The following is a 16,861-nucleotide window of genomic DNA, read 5'->3' on the forward strand; positions in this document are numbered from 1 at the left end:
CGTCATACAGCCGGAAGTAGATAAATCTAGTTCTTTAGATTTGTTCTTATCGTGGCCGCTTAAGGCGACGCTATCTAACACCGGATGATAACCTTATAAAAGCATATTAATTTAAATGGATTTATTTTCCAATTATTATTAGGTTTGTTTTAAACGTATAGACCTAGATCTACTCATCACCACACACACATTTTTGTACCCATAAAATAAAATCAGTCATTGATTAGATCTATCATCTACTTAGTCTACTACACACTGACCACTCACTGTGTAACACTACAAACTGTACAGTCAAACAGTCACTTCACATTCCACTAATCACAATCACAGTGTTTGTAACACAATAGTACTGACATGACAAGAGTGAAAGTGATAGATATACTAGATCTATGAATACTATTAATACTACCATAATTTGATAATGATTTAAATTAGATTTTAGACAATCTAGTCTAGATCTAGTAAGTTATCTTAATTGACTTAATCTAAATTATTTTAATTATAAAAATCTAGACTATTATTATTAGTAAATTTAGTATTATAGTATATACTATACCCTCTAGGCTCGGAGTCTAGGCAGGTAATCTAGTCAGAGTCTAGGCCTACTCTGCTACTCTGCCTTATAGTGGCGCCTGGGTGGAAACGATCATACTCATAGGAGGAAACGATTAGTGATTAGGCTAAAGGGTAGCAAAACAAGACTCCTGTGGCGGCTGTGGGGGTGCCTAAAGGGGTGCGAGAGCATCCTCATTGCACTATGTGGAGTTGTAAAAAAGCTCCCACAACCTTGTCACAATCCAGGCGCCGTTCCTTAAGGGGCCATTACATAAATGGCGTGTCCTGCACGGTTAGCCTGGTATAGAAAAGGAAAATGGCAGGGGTCCCTGTGCACACGGTCTCTGGGCGTGAGTCTGGCCCCCCACCCCCGTCAGACAGAACAGTGTACACTGTTCTCATTCAGGCTGGTAAAAGGGAGCTCTTGTTCACTTTTGCTGGCCTGGAGTTCCAAGAGCCGAATGCTCAACTCTACCTGACAGTTTCAAGAAGAAGAAGACTAGTCTAAGACACTACTCTAACTACTCTACTCTAGATAGTAGATCTAAATCTAGATCTAGAATTAGATCTCATCATCTAGATTCTAGATCTATCTCTAGACTTAGAGTGAGTGCAAGACAACTGACAGTCACCAAGATTACAAGAATCAGACTCAGACTGAATCTTACTGTATTGAGTGTTGTAACATTTGTTTTTGTAGTAACATTTTTAGATCTATTCTATATAGTATATATATATATAATATATAATAATATATAATATAGATCTAATATATTTAAATTTAAATACAGTTATAATTTATATAATATAATATAATATAGATCTAGATTTCTAGATCTAAAAGTATTTAACATAACTCTCTAGAGACTCAGTCTATTTTTATTTAACATTTTTTAGAGTAATTTAGACTTTAATTGCCATTTTAGATATTATATTATAGATTCTATAGAGTATAGATCTATATATAATATATAGATCAAGACCGTTTTTATGAATAGACATAAGATGATAAGAAGTGTCAAAGCAGTGGCGTCACTAGGGTGGGTGTCACCTTGTGTGGTAAGTGTAGGGTGTCACCCCACCCCCTCTGCTTTCCCCTCAAATCTTCCCAATAAAAACTTTAAATTGTTTCGTTCTTTTTGTTGCGCCACAATACAGTGAGCTAACTACATACATTCGTTGATAGTTGTTACTGAACGTTGAAAAGTGTGTCGATTTATTAAAATTTCGTTGCTTCCGACACTTTATCATATTAGTTATTGCATAGATTAAAATGTAAGATTTTAAATTTGAAAAATATCTAACATCAACTGAACATGCTTGCCTTAGTAGACTTTAAAGAGCTCCTAACAGAAACAGTTAAACATTATAGTGCTAGTTTTGTACTGACGACTAATTTATTAATCAATGCAAAATAATTATAACAATTATTATTATTATTAACCTTAGCATTTAAAACCGTGTATGTAAGAACTTTTCAGGATTTAAATCTTGAAAACTTTTGCGGATTTCATTTTCAATGGACAGTTGCCCGATTTAAAATTCATGTCTCAAAAGTTCTTTATTAACTTTAGTTTTGAAAAGCTTCTTTGAAAAGACACTTAGTTGAAATGCATTTGACAAGAAGCTGTTGAAGGCTAAATGAAAGGGCTGTAAAGGTTCCTAAATCCCATCAGTATTGCATTTCAATTGTAAAATGCAAATACTTCCCAGATCTCACTTCTTTAAAATTAACCTTTGCTGCCTGAAAATGTCTTCTAGTTTTGGTATTTCTGTTAAAATATCTTGTCGTCTGGCTCAGTATAAAACGGATCAATGCACTCCAGCATTAACCTCTTGTTATCTACTTGAATTTATAAGTCAGTTCGCATCCAGAGATATACCTTCTTAAATTTTTATTTTGTTTAAGCGGCGATGAAAGAAGATAAAATGTTTTTTGAAACTGCATAAAATGTCATTCAGGAAATATATTTGACCACATAGTCTAGTATAGTTCCATGGTTTAAATCAGTGATGCCCAAAATACGGTCCGCGGGCCGGATCGACGTGGTTCCATCCGGCCCGCCGAAATGTCGGCACAAATTGTAGAAAAATCAGCTAACCCACCCCCCTAAAGAAAAGGTTGAAAAATGTCTCTTTCCCTACGTTAGGGCCCTCAATGTTTCTCCGATTGATTGGTACCATGACTAACATTTGTGCGTTTATGAGATTGGACTCGTAATGTAGAATTTATAAAAACAGAAAGGACCTTTACTTTTTGGCAGAACATGATAATAAGCCAATATATTTGAGTTGTAAATAAAGTAAAGAAACGCCATTATAAAACAAATTTGACGTCATTGGAATCAAAAGATTGTTTAAAACTACATCTAGAGATTGGAAGATTAATGTTATTTACCAAAAAGAGTCAAGAATATGAGTCGTTGGTAAAGCTAGCTACACTGTCGCTCATATTTTTAGTAGAGAAATGATCCGAAGCATGAAAAAAAAAAGACAATACTATCCCATCAATGAATGTAAGTGCTAGATCCACGGGTTTCTAATCAAATAGATTCAGATCAATTTCGATTCGTTTTCTGTACCTTTCCCTTATGTGGCCCGCAACACCAGTGTCGGAAATTAAAATGGCCCGCAGGTCGATTTATGTTGGGCATCACTGGTTTAAATGAACAATGTACTTATCCATTAAAATTGCGTTTCTTTTTTTTTTTTTTTCTCTATTGCCTGCTCTCCTTCATGAATTTCAGATATTGTAGCTGCATTATCATATCCCGGAGCTTAACACATCAATAAGTCAGGATCATCCCATTCCAGGCATTTAAAGATTTCAGAACTGGTACCATCAGCTTTGGTTCTCTTTGAAGAGAAAAGTCCTAAAACATTTCTTATAACTTCAGAGATCTATGTTAGGTGTTCCATGATACAAGATATCACAGTACTTTGTAGCATTTATCTCTTTACGGAGTCCGTTATAACATTTATAAACTCTAAAATTTTAATACAAGGCTGGAAAGTAACATTTGAAAGTACATCACTGCGTTGCAATTTTTGCAGAAATATTGTGATATCAAGCAGTCTGTGCAAGATGTTCTTCTTTCTTCTTTTATTTACGTTGAACATAGCAATGACTTCCTTGCCATTTTTTTGTAGCCTAAATCCAAGTGCCAAAGTTTTCCAAATCTTAAAGCCTGATTTAAAGGTTCTTCAGTCTTCTCGTGATTTTCTTATAATTTTATTTAAAAAATGTAATACTTTTTTTATTTTTTAACCGAAACATTTTAAGTTGTTTTTTTTTTCAAAAGTGCATTATTTTACCATTTGGGTGTCACCTCCAAACTGGTGTCACCGATGCGGCCCGCACCCCCTTCGCCCCTCTAGTGACGCCACTGAGTCATAGTATACTGTTACCTGTAGGATGTACTTGTAGCTTAATTAATGTATAACTATAATAACTATAATAAATAACATATATATTATAATTAATTTAAGAGTTAAGAGAACTGTTCACAAAATCTTTAAATCTAAATAATCTTTAAAATTATTAAATTAGTAAGCCTAAGACATCTAATAGTATATGAAGGCGATTTAGCCTGTTTTTTTTTAATTCTGAAGATTAAGGATGAGTGCAGTAGCAGTACTGATGTGGCTATGCAGACCCAGTAAAAATTGCAATCTGCATACAGATTCTATATTTTATTTTTAATGATATATATTGCAATATCCCTTCTTGATTCAGACAAACTTCACAAAGTTGTTGTTCCCCAGTATTTATTTAGTAACTAAACTATAGTTTTTCATCACCTGTTTGAGTTCTAAGGGCTTTTCTTGGCAAGGGTATTAAATGTCTGTTCCTCAACCTTTCAAGGCATCAGAGACTGCTTGCCCAGTTAGAGCAAACTGGATTTAGCAGGAGCTTTTATTTTAATTAAATTTCGTTAGTAACAAACTGTCATTTAATTTGTAGATACAAGTAAAATCTGGATATCAATCTTTTTATTGAATAGCTTCAACTTAATCTTCAACTGTTAAACCTTAGACATAATCACATTATATTTGATCCCAAAGCCCATAATTATTTACTATAATTATCATACTTTAGATTGTATATTACTGAGATAGAATCTAGTAAATAGATCTACTTTTACGCAGGTCATAAGTCATGATCCCTTTAAATTTTGTTCTTTTTTTGGTTACTAAAATACTTCAAAGTAGAAAGATCATTTCTTCTACAAGTGTTTTTAACTTCACTTTCAGAGTTGTTGTTTTCTATTATAATAGAAAAAAACAACAACTCTGGACTCTCTACAAATTTTAAATATTAATGCAAAAATATTAAACTAGAAAATTGTGTCTTTAAGATTTCTTGTTCATTACATTATTAAAGCCTTCTTGGACAGCACTGTGGGAGCCTACATTGTTCCTCCAGGTCCCAATCTGGCTAAGGGAGGCACAAGTGAAAATTGTTTATTAAGGGGGGGGATGCCACCAGTACAAGGTTGACAAACACTGTGTCCAGGCAAATTTCACTTAAGATTCTATTTACATTAAATCTTCATGTTATGTAATGCTTCTCCTCAGTTATTGATATTTAAACGAATAGTGATTCTTTCCATCTGAGTAAAAAATAGCTAGTTTATCAGGAGTTAATAAAAATAACTTTATTTTTTTTTGTTTGTTTTTTTTTTCACAGGGATTAAAATACATCAATGGCAAAAAAATAATGGAGCATGATCAGGGATTTCCTACTGTCAACTCATCTCCAGCTACTGCAGGATGTCATCGTCTGCCTCAGTTACCAACAATGGGTCGTAACTTTCGAACAGCTCAAAGCAAATCCAGTGCAAAACTGAGTATTGAGTCAAAACCCAGAGAGGAAGCAGCTGTTTTGCATGTAGAAGGAACTTCTAAGATAGTGAAGATTTTAACTGATGGTATTTCAGAGTTTGCTGAATGTGATATTAAAGAAGCAACACACAATGTTTCCTCTGCTGTTGAAGATCCCAGTGTAAATGAAAATGTAAAATCCACTGAAAGCAGTCCGAAAGCACAGGTACCCCTACAAAAAAAGAGAGGTCAGAAAAAAGCTGATTCTGCTAAATCAAAACAAGAAATCACATCAAATGTAGTTAAAGCTGAAATCTCAGGTGCATCTGATTTATCCACTAAGCAACTAAAGTCGGAAGATGTAGCTTCCAATAAAGACTCCAATGTTACCTCTTTGACACAATCTCTCTTAATGCCTCCTGCATCTGAGAATAATGTTCTCACTCCTAAAGACCAAGCAAGCAGTTATTTACTTTCTGAAGACAAGACCAAAAAAAAGAGAGAAAGCCCTTTAGAAAAGAAAAAGAGAGCATCCAAAATATGTTTATCAGACAACAAAGTTGAAGGTCCAGTCAATGTGCAATCTCTAAACAACAATGTGGCACCACCAGTTGATGATAAGGCAATAGCTTCACAAGAGTTGAAAGCCGAAACACCAGTAGAAATTAAAATAGAATCAAGTAGCAAAGGCCACACTCCTCGGTGTGTGCTAATCATGCCAGCAGAGGTTCCAACAGGACCTCAGTTGGAGAAACTTAAGGCAATGGACTCTTCTACATATGATCTACAACATCCTCCTTTGTACACAGAAGGTGATATGCTGTGGGCAAAAGTCAGTGGACACCCATATTGGCCTTGCATGGTTGCAAAATGTCCTTTCTCTAAAATGTTTACTCGGATTAAAGGTAATTTTTTTGGTATTACTGTCTTAAATTACCTGACATTAATTTATAAATAGTTATTTGATAGAAACATAAATTTATCTCTCTGAAATTAAAGATATATAATATGTCTTCTTTCTGTATTTTTTTTTTTTTTATTTCTTACAAAGTTATTTTGTTGCCATTAAATTAATTTCATTTGGTAATATTTTGAAATGGTAAACAAAAAAAAATTAAACATAATTCTTAAAGTGATCTATTTTTGACTTCTATCAAGTAGAGCTGTATTTTTTCATTAATCATTTTCTTTGATTATTTCTTTTACTAGGAGATGTCAGAATAATCCGGTCATATCATGTCCAGTTTTTTGGCAATGAAGTTGAAAGGGGTTGGGTTAATGAACCCTCTCTTATGTTGTTTGAAGGAAAGTTGAAATTTTTAAATCAGGCCCAGCTGGAGCAGCAGTGCAAAAAGGGTAGAAGTGCTTACAATCCTTTTAAAATAAACATTACTAGACGGCATGCTTGGAATATTGCTGTTGATGAGGCTGAAGGTGCTATGCCTTTATCAAAAGCTGAAAGAAAATTGCAATACACTTTTGAATACGTGTTCATGGATGACCTGAAAAAAGATCAGCTCAATAAAAAGGAGTTGAAAAATACAGTAAAGGAATCCAAACCCGCCAAGCGCAAGAGAACATCCTCAGAAGGAGTAGATTCATCTCCGCTGCTGAATAAAAACAAAAGAAGAAAGCTGGAAGTCAAGTTCCCTCCGAAAAGCACACCTGTAAAAGCAGAATTTTCTTTTGATACTTATTATGCCAAGCACAGAAGTACAGTGATAGAGAAACATCCTGAATGGGATACAGCTTTTGTGTTTGAATATTTAAGACAGCAGTGGGAAAAGGAGAAAAGAAAATCACCAAAACTTGCAGTCCCATCTCCTTTACCTCAGGCTTCCATGCCTTCAACTCCTGCCACACCTTCAGATCAAGGTGAGAAAAACAAATGACTTGGAAAAACTATTAGATTGAATATTGAGTTTATTTTTTATATTTTTTTTTTAGTTATTATATTTGTAATCAATATTTTCTTACATTTTTTTTATTCTGATATCTCAGGTGGTTTAAAAAGAACTCGAACCCCATCAAAGCTAATAAAATTACTGACTGCTGAGAGTGCAGCTAAAGCATCTCTTCTCTCTGAACAACCTGTCAAAAATAATGTATGTGGTGCTTTCTTGTTGTTTTTTTGTTGTTGTGTTAGTCATTTTTTTATAATGAGAATTATGGGCCATCTTTAAATATTGAGTATTTAAATAAAAGAATGGACAGGCCTGCCAATTGAAAGAAGTTCTTTCCAAGACAAATAGGAATGGAGAAAGACAGTTGACAAAACTTGTGTGCCCTAATGTTCCAAGACACTAAGGGATAGGTGAAGGTGAAATAAATAGTTGTTGTATGAACTGTTACCATGCTTGAACTTGTATTATAAGAATGGTGTTTATGTTTGCTGGGGGCCTGGTGGATGAGTGGTGAAGCTTTGGCTTCCTGACCAATGTGTCTCAGATTCAAATCTAGATGGAGACTGGGATTTTAAATTTCTGGAGTTGTACGATGCCTTTGAATCTTCCCAACTCTAATGGGTACCTGACAAGAGTTGGGGAAAGTAAAGGTGGTTGGTCATTGTCATATAAAAAGAGGTACTTTACTTTTTTTTTTTTTTTTATGTTTTAGGCAAGTCCTGGTCCCCCTAGGAAAAGAGGTCGTCCTTCAAAAAGTTCACTTCAATCAGAACCAGCAATAGCAACATCGTCATCACCAAGACCTTCAACTCCTGAAATGGAAGATGCTCCAGATGAGGAAACTATGTGTTCTAAAGTTGCAGCATCTGCTCTGTCAGCACGAAAAGCCAGTCAGGAATCAGATTCAAGTACTGAGGTATTATGACCTTTAAAGTAAAACTATACAAGTGCGGTATATTTGAACTATTGTACTATTGTTAAAGTTAGATGTTAAATACAGCTATACAAAATCAAGCTTTGTTTTCTCTAACCACTAAATTGAACTAAATGTGTAACGATTTGTTCAAAATTAAAATTAGTGTCTTTCATTTTTCTTTAATTTTCCCCCCCCCCCCTTTTTTTTTTTTTTTTTTTTTTACCAATTAACTGTTTTTTGTTAAGTACTGTAAGACATTTTCTTTTTGAAGTCCAACCCATCTCATTCAAATCTGGACAAAAATCCTTTAGATAATGGTGTAATAATAAGCAGGACATGTCAACATTTGTTTGTACACAAGCTATCAGAGTCAAATCAGAAAAGAAAACAAGAGCACTGCATTTTTTCTTCATATGAAGTCATGATTATTTTTTTTTGTTATATTTCTTAAAATTGTCTCTAGAGCAAAGGCAAAGGGTTGCGTGAAAATGAGCCATATGAACTGGAGATTTTTAAACTGAACACAACTTGTAAGATAGACAAAGACAAGATCTGTGCTATCTGTGAGAAAAATGGTGATGTCATTGAATGCAGTAAAACATGTGGGCAACACTTTCATCCAGCTTGTGTCAATGTTGATGCTCAAGCCATGAATCAGTATGTCTGCACTGAATGCACTACTGGTAAATTTGTATTTCATAAATAACTAAACATCTAGAGTCCAGTACAAATATTTTAGCTTTTTAATTAATTTTTTTTTGTGTATTCTAAAGTAATTTTAATATTGTTTTTAATAAGAGTCGAGATAAAATTGTATTTGACTTTAAACACTATTTAATGTGTTCACTTTCAATAAAGAATGAAATTATCAGAAATAATCCAATTGAATACATTATTTTTAAAGAACTTCCTTACTTTCAGGTATACATGCTTGTTTTTCCTGCAAGAATAAAGATATGGAAACTGTCAAGTGTTCAGTTAATATGTGTAATAAATATTACCATGAAGATTGTATAAGAAAGTACCGTTTGACTCGCTGGGAAAATAAAGGCTTTGTTTGTCCTTTACATACATGTGCCACATGTGCTGTAGATAATGTAAAAAATCCAAAATCTATCAAAGGTTTGTCTTTCATACATTTATATAATTGAGTAGCAGTGTCAAGTAATTTTTACAAAGCTATCAACCTATTCTGTCTGTCTGGTAAATTTTTCTTTTATCTCACAGCAAAAGAATCAATTTAAACAATTGAATCAAAAAATTCAACCAATTAGTTAATTAACTATTAGTAATAAAATTATTTTGTTTGGTATCTTGAACAAGGGAAAGAAATTGCCATTGACTGATGTGGTGGTATAAACTGAATTAATCCCCTTTATAGGTCATCATCTGAGCCTTAGTGAACACAAACCTGAAAAATCAGTCGAGATTATAGAAATAATAGATAACTTCATAATCTTTCATGTTCATAAGCTCTCCACTAGTAGAGAAGTAACCATGTTGGCCTCTGAAGGCATCTATGACTCAGTCAAACTCATTAAATTCGCTGATGATACTGCCATACTCGGTCTTATTTCAGAAGACGAAACTCAGTATCGAAGAGTTTACAAACTGGTGCACTGACAATTTTCTAGAACTGAATGTCACAAAAACTAAAGAACTTATTATAGATTTCAGAAATAAAAAACAAACTAAACATGAACTGCAAATAAACACTACATCTATAGAACAAGTGAAGGCATATAAATATCATAAATAACAATCTCTCATGGGAAGACCATCTTGGAACTCTGACAAAAAAAAACAGGCCAGGGACTTTTTTTTGCTATACAAACTCAGTAGCTTTAAACTGAACAAGAAGATCCTAAATACTTTTTATGGCGCGACTATACAAAATCTGCTAACATACGGAATAAGTTGTTGGCAAGTCAACGCTTCATCTACCCTGTTGCGCCACCTAGAAACTATCATAAACCATCATAAAAAGGGCATCAAAAATTACACTCACATCATTAACACACTTAAAGGAACTTTTTGAACAAAAGTGTGTACGGAAAATCGAAAAAATCTTGGAAGACAATGGCCACCCGCTCCATCAGAACTACGTCAGGTCGTCGCGAAGTGGGTGACTACTGTCAATGAAAACAAGAACAGAGCGGTACAAAAACTCGTTCGTACCTCACTCGGTCAGACTATATCAACTCCACTCGTTTATCAGGAAACATGAAAAGGACCAAGATGGCTGTGTGTAGTCGCTGAATGAACTTTTTATGTTGTGTCTGTTGTATTTATGTGTATGTTTCTGTTGTGTTGTCTTTATATGAGAAAAGAGTCCTTGTAATCAACAAATTTCCAAAAGGATCAATAAAGCAGTTTTAGTTTTAGTCTTAGTTTGAATTCAGTTCTTTCCCTTTTTTTAAAATATGTTTTTTTTTATTGTCTAGATCTATTAAAAATTTAATTACATGACTGATCCAAAACTAATTGATGCAAATACGCTTAATATAAGCTTGGTGTTGTTTTTTTTTTTAAATTTTTTGGTAAAATATGTTAAACTAAAATATATATGTTTAATTTGTGTATTGTTTTTGTCTCGTAGGTCGATTTTTTAGGTGCATACGTTGTCCTACAGCCTACCATGTTGGGGATTTCTGTATAGCTGCTGGCAGCCAGAACCTTGCTGGGACCTACATGTTGTGTAGTGATCATTTTCAGCCCAACAGGTCCCTAAGCTGTCATTCTCGTCTGAATATAACTTGGTGCTTTAGTTGTAGTAAAGGTGAGACTAGACATTAGTCAACTCTTTGTTCAAATATTTCTATTATTTTAGAATTAGATTAGTGCTTTTCAAGACTTAGTAATAAAAATATTAATTAATAATATTTGGTCTCACAACCCACCTTTTCTTTTTTTTTTTTTTTTTTTTTGAGGTTTTCAACATTTGTGATTTTTAAATTGATTAGTTCATTAAACTGTATCTAGCTTGAGATAGGTGCAAAGGTTACAGGTGGTCCATTAAAATGCCTGCTCTTTATAAAAAAATAAAATTTACATATATTTGAAAATACAATTTTTTTAAAACATTACCAAAATGTAGTATCATGCAATAGTTTTCAACTTTATGGTGTTTACCTTTTTATTTCTTTTTTTTTCCCTGATGTGAGAGAGAATTCTCTTTATTTTGGTTGTAAGTTGAATGCAAGCCCATCACATTTTTTTTTAAATAAAAAAGATAACATTGTGTTAGCAGACATGCCTACAGTCCTGCATTATGCGGAACTGTCCCGCAAAAGCATCCAAAAAACACACATGTTCCACATTCACGATTTTTTGTTCCGCCAAGTCTGAATTCCGACAAAAAAAAATAAATAATCTCAGATTTTTCATTATTTATTAATAGTGCGAAATGAAAATACTGAATGCAAAATAAAATATATATAGGTCTGTGTTTATTGTTTACATTTCATCTCCTCCTGGACCCGGTGTGTCCTAAATTTAGGAAGATATAGTTGAGCTAGATCTAGACATAGATCTAGTACTCTAGGCTTTAGGTCTAGATACTAACTAGATCTATTCTTAGAATCTAGACTAGTAAATGCTAATAAGCCAAATGTTCCATTCAAATCCCTTTCTTTTCCCGACAAAGGCTCTACTAGTCTAGACTAGATCTTGAGTCTTGATCTATTCTAACAGTAACACTAACTCAACTCTAAATCTAGATCTATCTACAGAAATAGACTTCAGGTGATAGATCTCTAGATTTCTATGTATCATTATGTAATAAATTATTCAATTCTCAATAAGTCCATAGATCTAGACATAAATATTTAGATCTATAATATAAATATTATAATCTGTGTTCTTAGACAGAAGACTTATTAGATGTAGGTCTAGTCCTAGGCTAGTAGACAGACTCTTAAATTATTTTAGATCTAAACCAGAGACAACTTCTAGAGTGACTAGAGTAGAGCCATAGAAATGGATAGATAATCAAGTAGATCTAGAATAATCTAGTCATTAGATTTAGATTTAGTAGTAACAAATAAAAATAGTAACATTTGAGTCTAGGTCAATAGAATACATTTTTTTAGAATACATTTTTTTTTTAGAATTCATCATATAGGAGTTAGAACTATTGATTTCAAACAAAGGACATAATTATGAATTAAAGGTTTTCTTATTTTTAATTATATTATAGTATTTACATCTAATTTATAAGAAGCAAACTAGTATTGTTATTAAAGTAATATAATTGAAGTTTTATTTATATTGCGTACAGTATGACTGACAAATGTAAACGCGTGTATGTTCCACATTAAGGCCCAAAATTCCACATTTTCAACCTGAATGTTCCACATTCTGGGTCTTGGGGGTAGGCAAGTCTGTGATAGAGGTTTACACTATCTTAGTGTATTTGTTCATCTTTTATGAAATTTATAAAGTGACGAAATGTGTTAAGTTTTGTGATTTTCATTATTTATGGATTAAATATAGAATTAAAAGGTTGAACCTTTCAGTATATCAATTTTGTATGAATCATTTATATTTTTATAATATCTTTATCTATACTCAATTGACACTTAATGAAAAAAATATTTTCTTCATAATTTAATTCATTTATTACACCTTTGAAGCCTATTTATTTTCCTATAAAATCAATTATGTTAAATTATTTAATAAAATAAAAACGTTTTTATTTTTTGTAACTCTACAACATTGCACATTTTCTTTTGTTCGAAAAAAAATAATTTTCTATCGAAACAATACGCACTGAAAGAGTTAAATAAAAAGCTGTTGTTTACTGTAAAGCTATATTTATTATGTAGGCAGTTACATTTGTATATTTTTTCCTTCGTATTTTTTTAAGAAAAGTTCAAAAATTTAAACTTTTCCAATATAATAATTATGGGAAAATACAAAATTCTATTGCTTCTAAATAATCATTTGTTCATGATTTGGATTTAGGAGGAACATTACTTTGCTGTGAGACATGCCCTGCTGCCTTCCATGCAGAGTGTGTGAAGGTTGAGAAAACTCCAGAAGAGGCCTGGTTCTGTATGGACTGTGCAGCTGGGAGAAAGCCTCTATATGGAAACATTGTTTGGATCAAAGTTGGGAACTACAGGTGATATTTAGTTCTTCTCTTGGTACATGATAATGTTTACTTGCTCATTGTTAGGGGTATATTTAAAAAAATAAAACATCTTAGTAGTATTGTTTTACGATAATCTTGAAATAAAAACCATTCTTACTGGCAGATGGTGGCCAGGAGAAATCTGTCACCCAAGACATGTTCCTTTAAACATTCAAGAAAAAGCACATCAAGTTGGGGAGTTTCCTGTTAGATTTTTTGGATCTCATGACTATTATTGGATTCACAGAGGAAGGTGAGTTGTAGGCAGTAGTAATATTAATGTTATTAGTTAGATAATTCACATTTATAATATTAGTGTTATTATTTAGAGTGTTATAACTGTTTAAACTAGAATTTTTACTGCAATGTATTTTTGTTGATAGTAGTATTAGTGTAAGTATCACTTAACACTTTTGTAAAAATAATACAGGTTGTGCTTCATTACATGCCCATCTATTATCACTTTGTTTTACTTAATAATTATATGCACATCCATATTGTATTAAGTTAAATTTTTATAGACTATCTAATCTGTTTTTCCCCAGGGTATTTTTGTTCCAGGAAGGAGATAAGGGCAGTAAAGAAGGTTCTTCAAGGGGATTGTTCAAAATTTACATGAAAGGTGTGAATGAAGCAACAGAAGCCTTCAAGTTGTGGACTGCAGCTAAAGCTAAAAAAGTTGAACAAGAACAGGAGCGTAGCGACAAAAAGCCTGCACCTTATAAATTTATAAAGGTTTTTTTTTTCTTTTTATTTAATTATTAATGTAAAAAAAAAAAAGAGTAGTTAATGTTGTGTTGGCTTCTTTTTTTAGTGCATCATGCAACTCTTAAAAAATAACCTCTATATTATATTGAGATATTTAACTAGAGACTGTACTAAAAATACACTAATTTTGACAAATAATGGAACAAACTCTTGAAAATTTAACTATTTTTTCCTCACATTGTTGAGGACATCTTTTATTTAAGAATAGTTTATTTTATTGATTATGTGTTTTATATTTTTTTTTTGTACAGAGTAATGTACCTATAGGAAATGTCCAGATTTGCAAAGCAGAACTTTCAGAGATTCCACGGTGTGAATGCAAGCCAGATCAAGAGGATGCATGTACCACAGACTGCCTAAACAGAATGATGATGTACGAGTGCCATCCAACTGTTTGTCCTGCAGGAGAAAAGTGCCATAATCAACGATTTCAGAAGCGACAATACCCAGAATGTGAACCATTTAAAAGTGAAAGTCGTGGATGGGGTCTAAGATGTTTAGAAGATATTAAAAAGGTACTTATTGTATTTTAAATTTCAATTATGTTGAGTCAGGTTTGTGTTCTAAGTGCAGTTAAATTTACTGTAATTCTTATTAGCCCTATATTTACTTAAAGGTATGGCCCAATCATTCCAATCTCATCATACCTTGTCTGGCTTTACCAACTGTTGTTGTATTCAAGACATTGATTTTTTGTTAGTTCTAGAGAGTTGGGATTAAGGCTGTCTTTGGTTTATCAAGTCTTGATACAGACCATAAAGTATTGGTTTACATATTGATTTTTTTTCTAAATATCTTGACTGTGATAAATTTCATTTGTTAGATTTTTGGTGACAGCTTTGATAGGTTCTCTTCCCTTCCTCTATTGCAGTTTGTAGTGTCAACTAGTCAAGTCCATTCTTTTTATCCTAAAAAAAAATTTTTTCTTGGTGCTGATGGCTTAACATTTTTTAAAATATATATATTGATGCTTGATTCTGAACTATTTTTTGTTTTGAGATGAGAGAACAAACTTCTTGATTCTAATTGCTTTATTGTTTCTGTAGGGACAGTTTGTATTAGAATATGTTGGAGATCTTATTGATGAAGAAGAGTGCAAGAGAAGAATAGAACAAGCACATGAAGATAATATAACTAATTTTTACATGCTTACAATGGACAAAAATAGGTAATGCTTTTGTACTTGTATAACTAAAACCTTTTTTTTTTTTTAACTTAAGCATTTTTTTTAAATAATGCTCTTTATCTCCTAGAATAATTGATGCTGGTCCAAAGGGCAACTTTTCACGCTTCATGAACCATAGTTGTTGCCCCAATCTAGAAACCCAAAAATGGACTGTAAATGGAGATATTAGAGTTGGACTTTTTGCACTTTGTGATATTCCTAAAGGTTGGTTTCACACTTTTGCACAGTACCTATTTTACACACCATCTCATTTTTTTAAATTTTTTTTATACTTACCAGTAATTCTTTTGTGCTTTATCAAGCCAAAATAATCCTAGAAACCATGGGAAAGACATTTTTCCTTTTAAAGAAAAATAAAACCTGGAATTTTAATATTAGAATATTTTTAATCACTTAAAAATAAAATAAACGCCATTAAAGTTTAAAGCTAGGTTAAGAAATCTAGATCTACACCTGGGTTATTTATTTTTATTTTGGAAGACTAATGGGCTTTCATTTGTCTCAGTTGAATAATAGTGAAATTCTAGAGGCTTTGGAAAGTTGTTAAAGATATTCTCTTTCTTTCACATGGTCAAGCAACTGTAGAGCAGTTTCTCCACCTATAAGGAGTGATCTGCCACTAAAAACGTATCAGAAGAAAGGGATGTAGCAATGTAATGTTATTGAAGATTTTCATACATGTTGAACAATTGTAAATGGCTAGCTTTGTGGTGTATCTGGTGTACAAATGAAACAGTGTTAAGCTGGGATGTTTTTTAAAATGTGCATTATAATTGTTTTGCACTTTTTAATATAAAGCTTGGTAAAATACTTAGAGTACACCAGAATTTTATATCCTAACCTGTAATTTAAGCAATTACTGTAGCAACTCTGTAGATATATTGTCAAGTACCGGTAGTAATAATAAATCTTGTTTAATTTTTTTCTCTTTGTTCTTTTTAAGAAAAATAATGTGTAGCATTTTTTTTTCCTGATTAGGCTCTGAGTTAACATTCAACTACAATCTGGAATGTTTGGGAAATGAAAAGAAAGCCTGTGCATGCGGATCTGATAATTGCAGTGGATTTTTAGGTGTAAGACCCAAGGTACTTAAATAATATTGTTTCCAACGGATTCATACATAAAATTTCAATAAAAAAATTATGTCAAAGTATGTTACTTTTTTTTTTTTTTAATTCAGACTGCAGCAGCAACTGCTAATGAGAAGAAGGCCAAAGAACTTAAAAAGAAACGCAGAAAGAAAAAGTTGGATCCTCGTAAGGAGCATGATGATGATTGCTTCCGTTGTGGTGAAGGTGGAGAACTTGTCATGTGTGATAAGGGTAACTGCCCCAAGGTGTATCACCTTCAGTGTCTCAAGCTCACCAAACCTCCATCAGGTATTAATAATTATAGCTTGTGAAATGAAAAAAAACATTATTCTTCAAATTATTGCTTATTTTGTTAACATCAAAGCTGTAGCTGTGATAATTACCTTTTTGTTTCATTCTTTTTTCTTATAAAGTTGTCAATCATTTTTGTAATATTTAATTGTTACAATTGTGTTTCATAACATATTCAACTTAGCTGACTAA

At 32.5% G+C, this 16,861-nt stretch overlaps 1 protein-coding gene across 1 annotated transcript in view; it reads left to right on the plus strand.

Annotated features, from left to right (window-relative positions):
- The window catches only part of LOC106065107 (histone-lysine N-methyltransferase NSD2-like), a 20,522-nt gene continuing 3,661 nt past the window's right edge, over nt 1–16,861 (plus strand). The window contains exons 1-16 of the mRNA XM_013223868.2: nt 1–142; nt 5,246–6,284; nt 6,589–7,254; nt 7,381–7,484; nt 7,996–8,199; nt 8,663–8,882; nt 9,121–9,321; nt 10,799–10,978; nt 13,165–13,324; nt 13,458–13,586; nt 13,879–14,068; nt 14,353–14,616; nt 15,148–15,269; nt 15,355–15,491; nt 16,266–16,372; nt 16,468–16,666. Of these exons, the coding sequence (XP_013079322.2) occupies nt 5,276–6,284; nt 6,589–7,254; nt 7,381–7,484; nt 7,996–8,199; nt 8,663–8,882; nt 9,121–9,321; nt 10,799–10,978; nt 13,165–13,324; nt 13,458–13,586; nt 13,879–14,068; nt 14,353–14,616; nt 15,148–15,269; nt 15,355–15,491; nt 16,266–16,372; nt 16,468–16,666 (3,892 nt within the window). The 5' untranslated portion in view covers nt 1–142; nt 5,246–5,275. The remainder of the gene's footprint in view (nt 143–5,245; nt 6,285–6,588; nt 7,255–7,380; nt 7,485–7,995; nt 8,200–8,662; nt 8,883–9,120; nt 9,322–10,798; nt 10,979–13,164; nt 13,325–13,457; nt 13,587–13,878; nt 14,069–14,352; nt 14,617–15,147; nt 15,270–15,354; nt 15,492–16,265; nt 16,373–16,467; nt 16,667–16,861) is intronic.

This window comes from Biomphalaria glabrata, chromosome 1 (genome assembly GCF_947242115.1).
Source record: "Biomphalaria glabrata chromosome 1, xgBioGlab47.1, whole genome shotgun sequence".
In the NCBI taxonomy this organism is placed as follows: domain Eukaryota; kingdom Metazoa; phylum Mollusca; class Gastropoda; family Planorbidae; genus Biomphalaria; species Biomphalaria glabrata.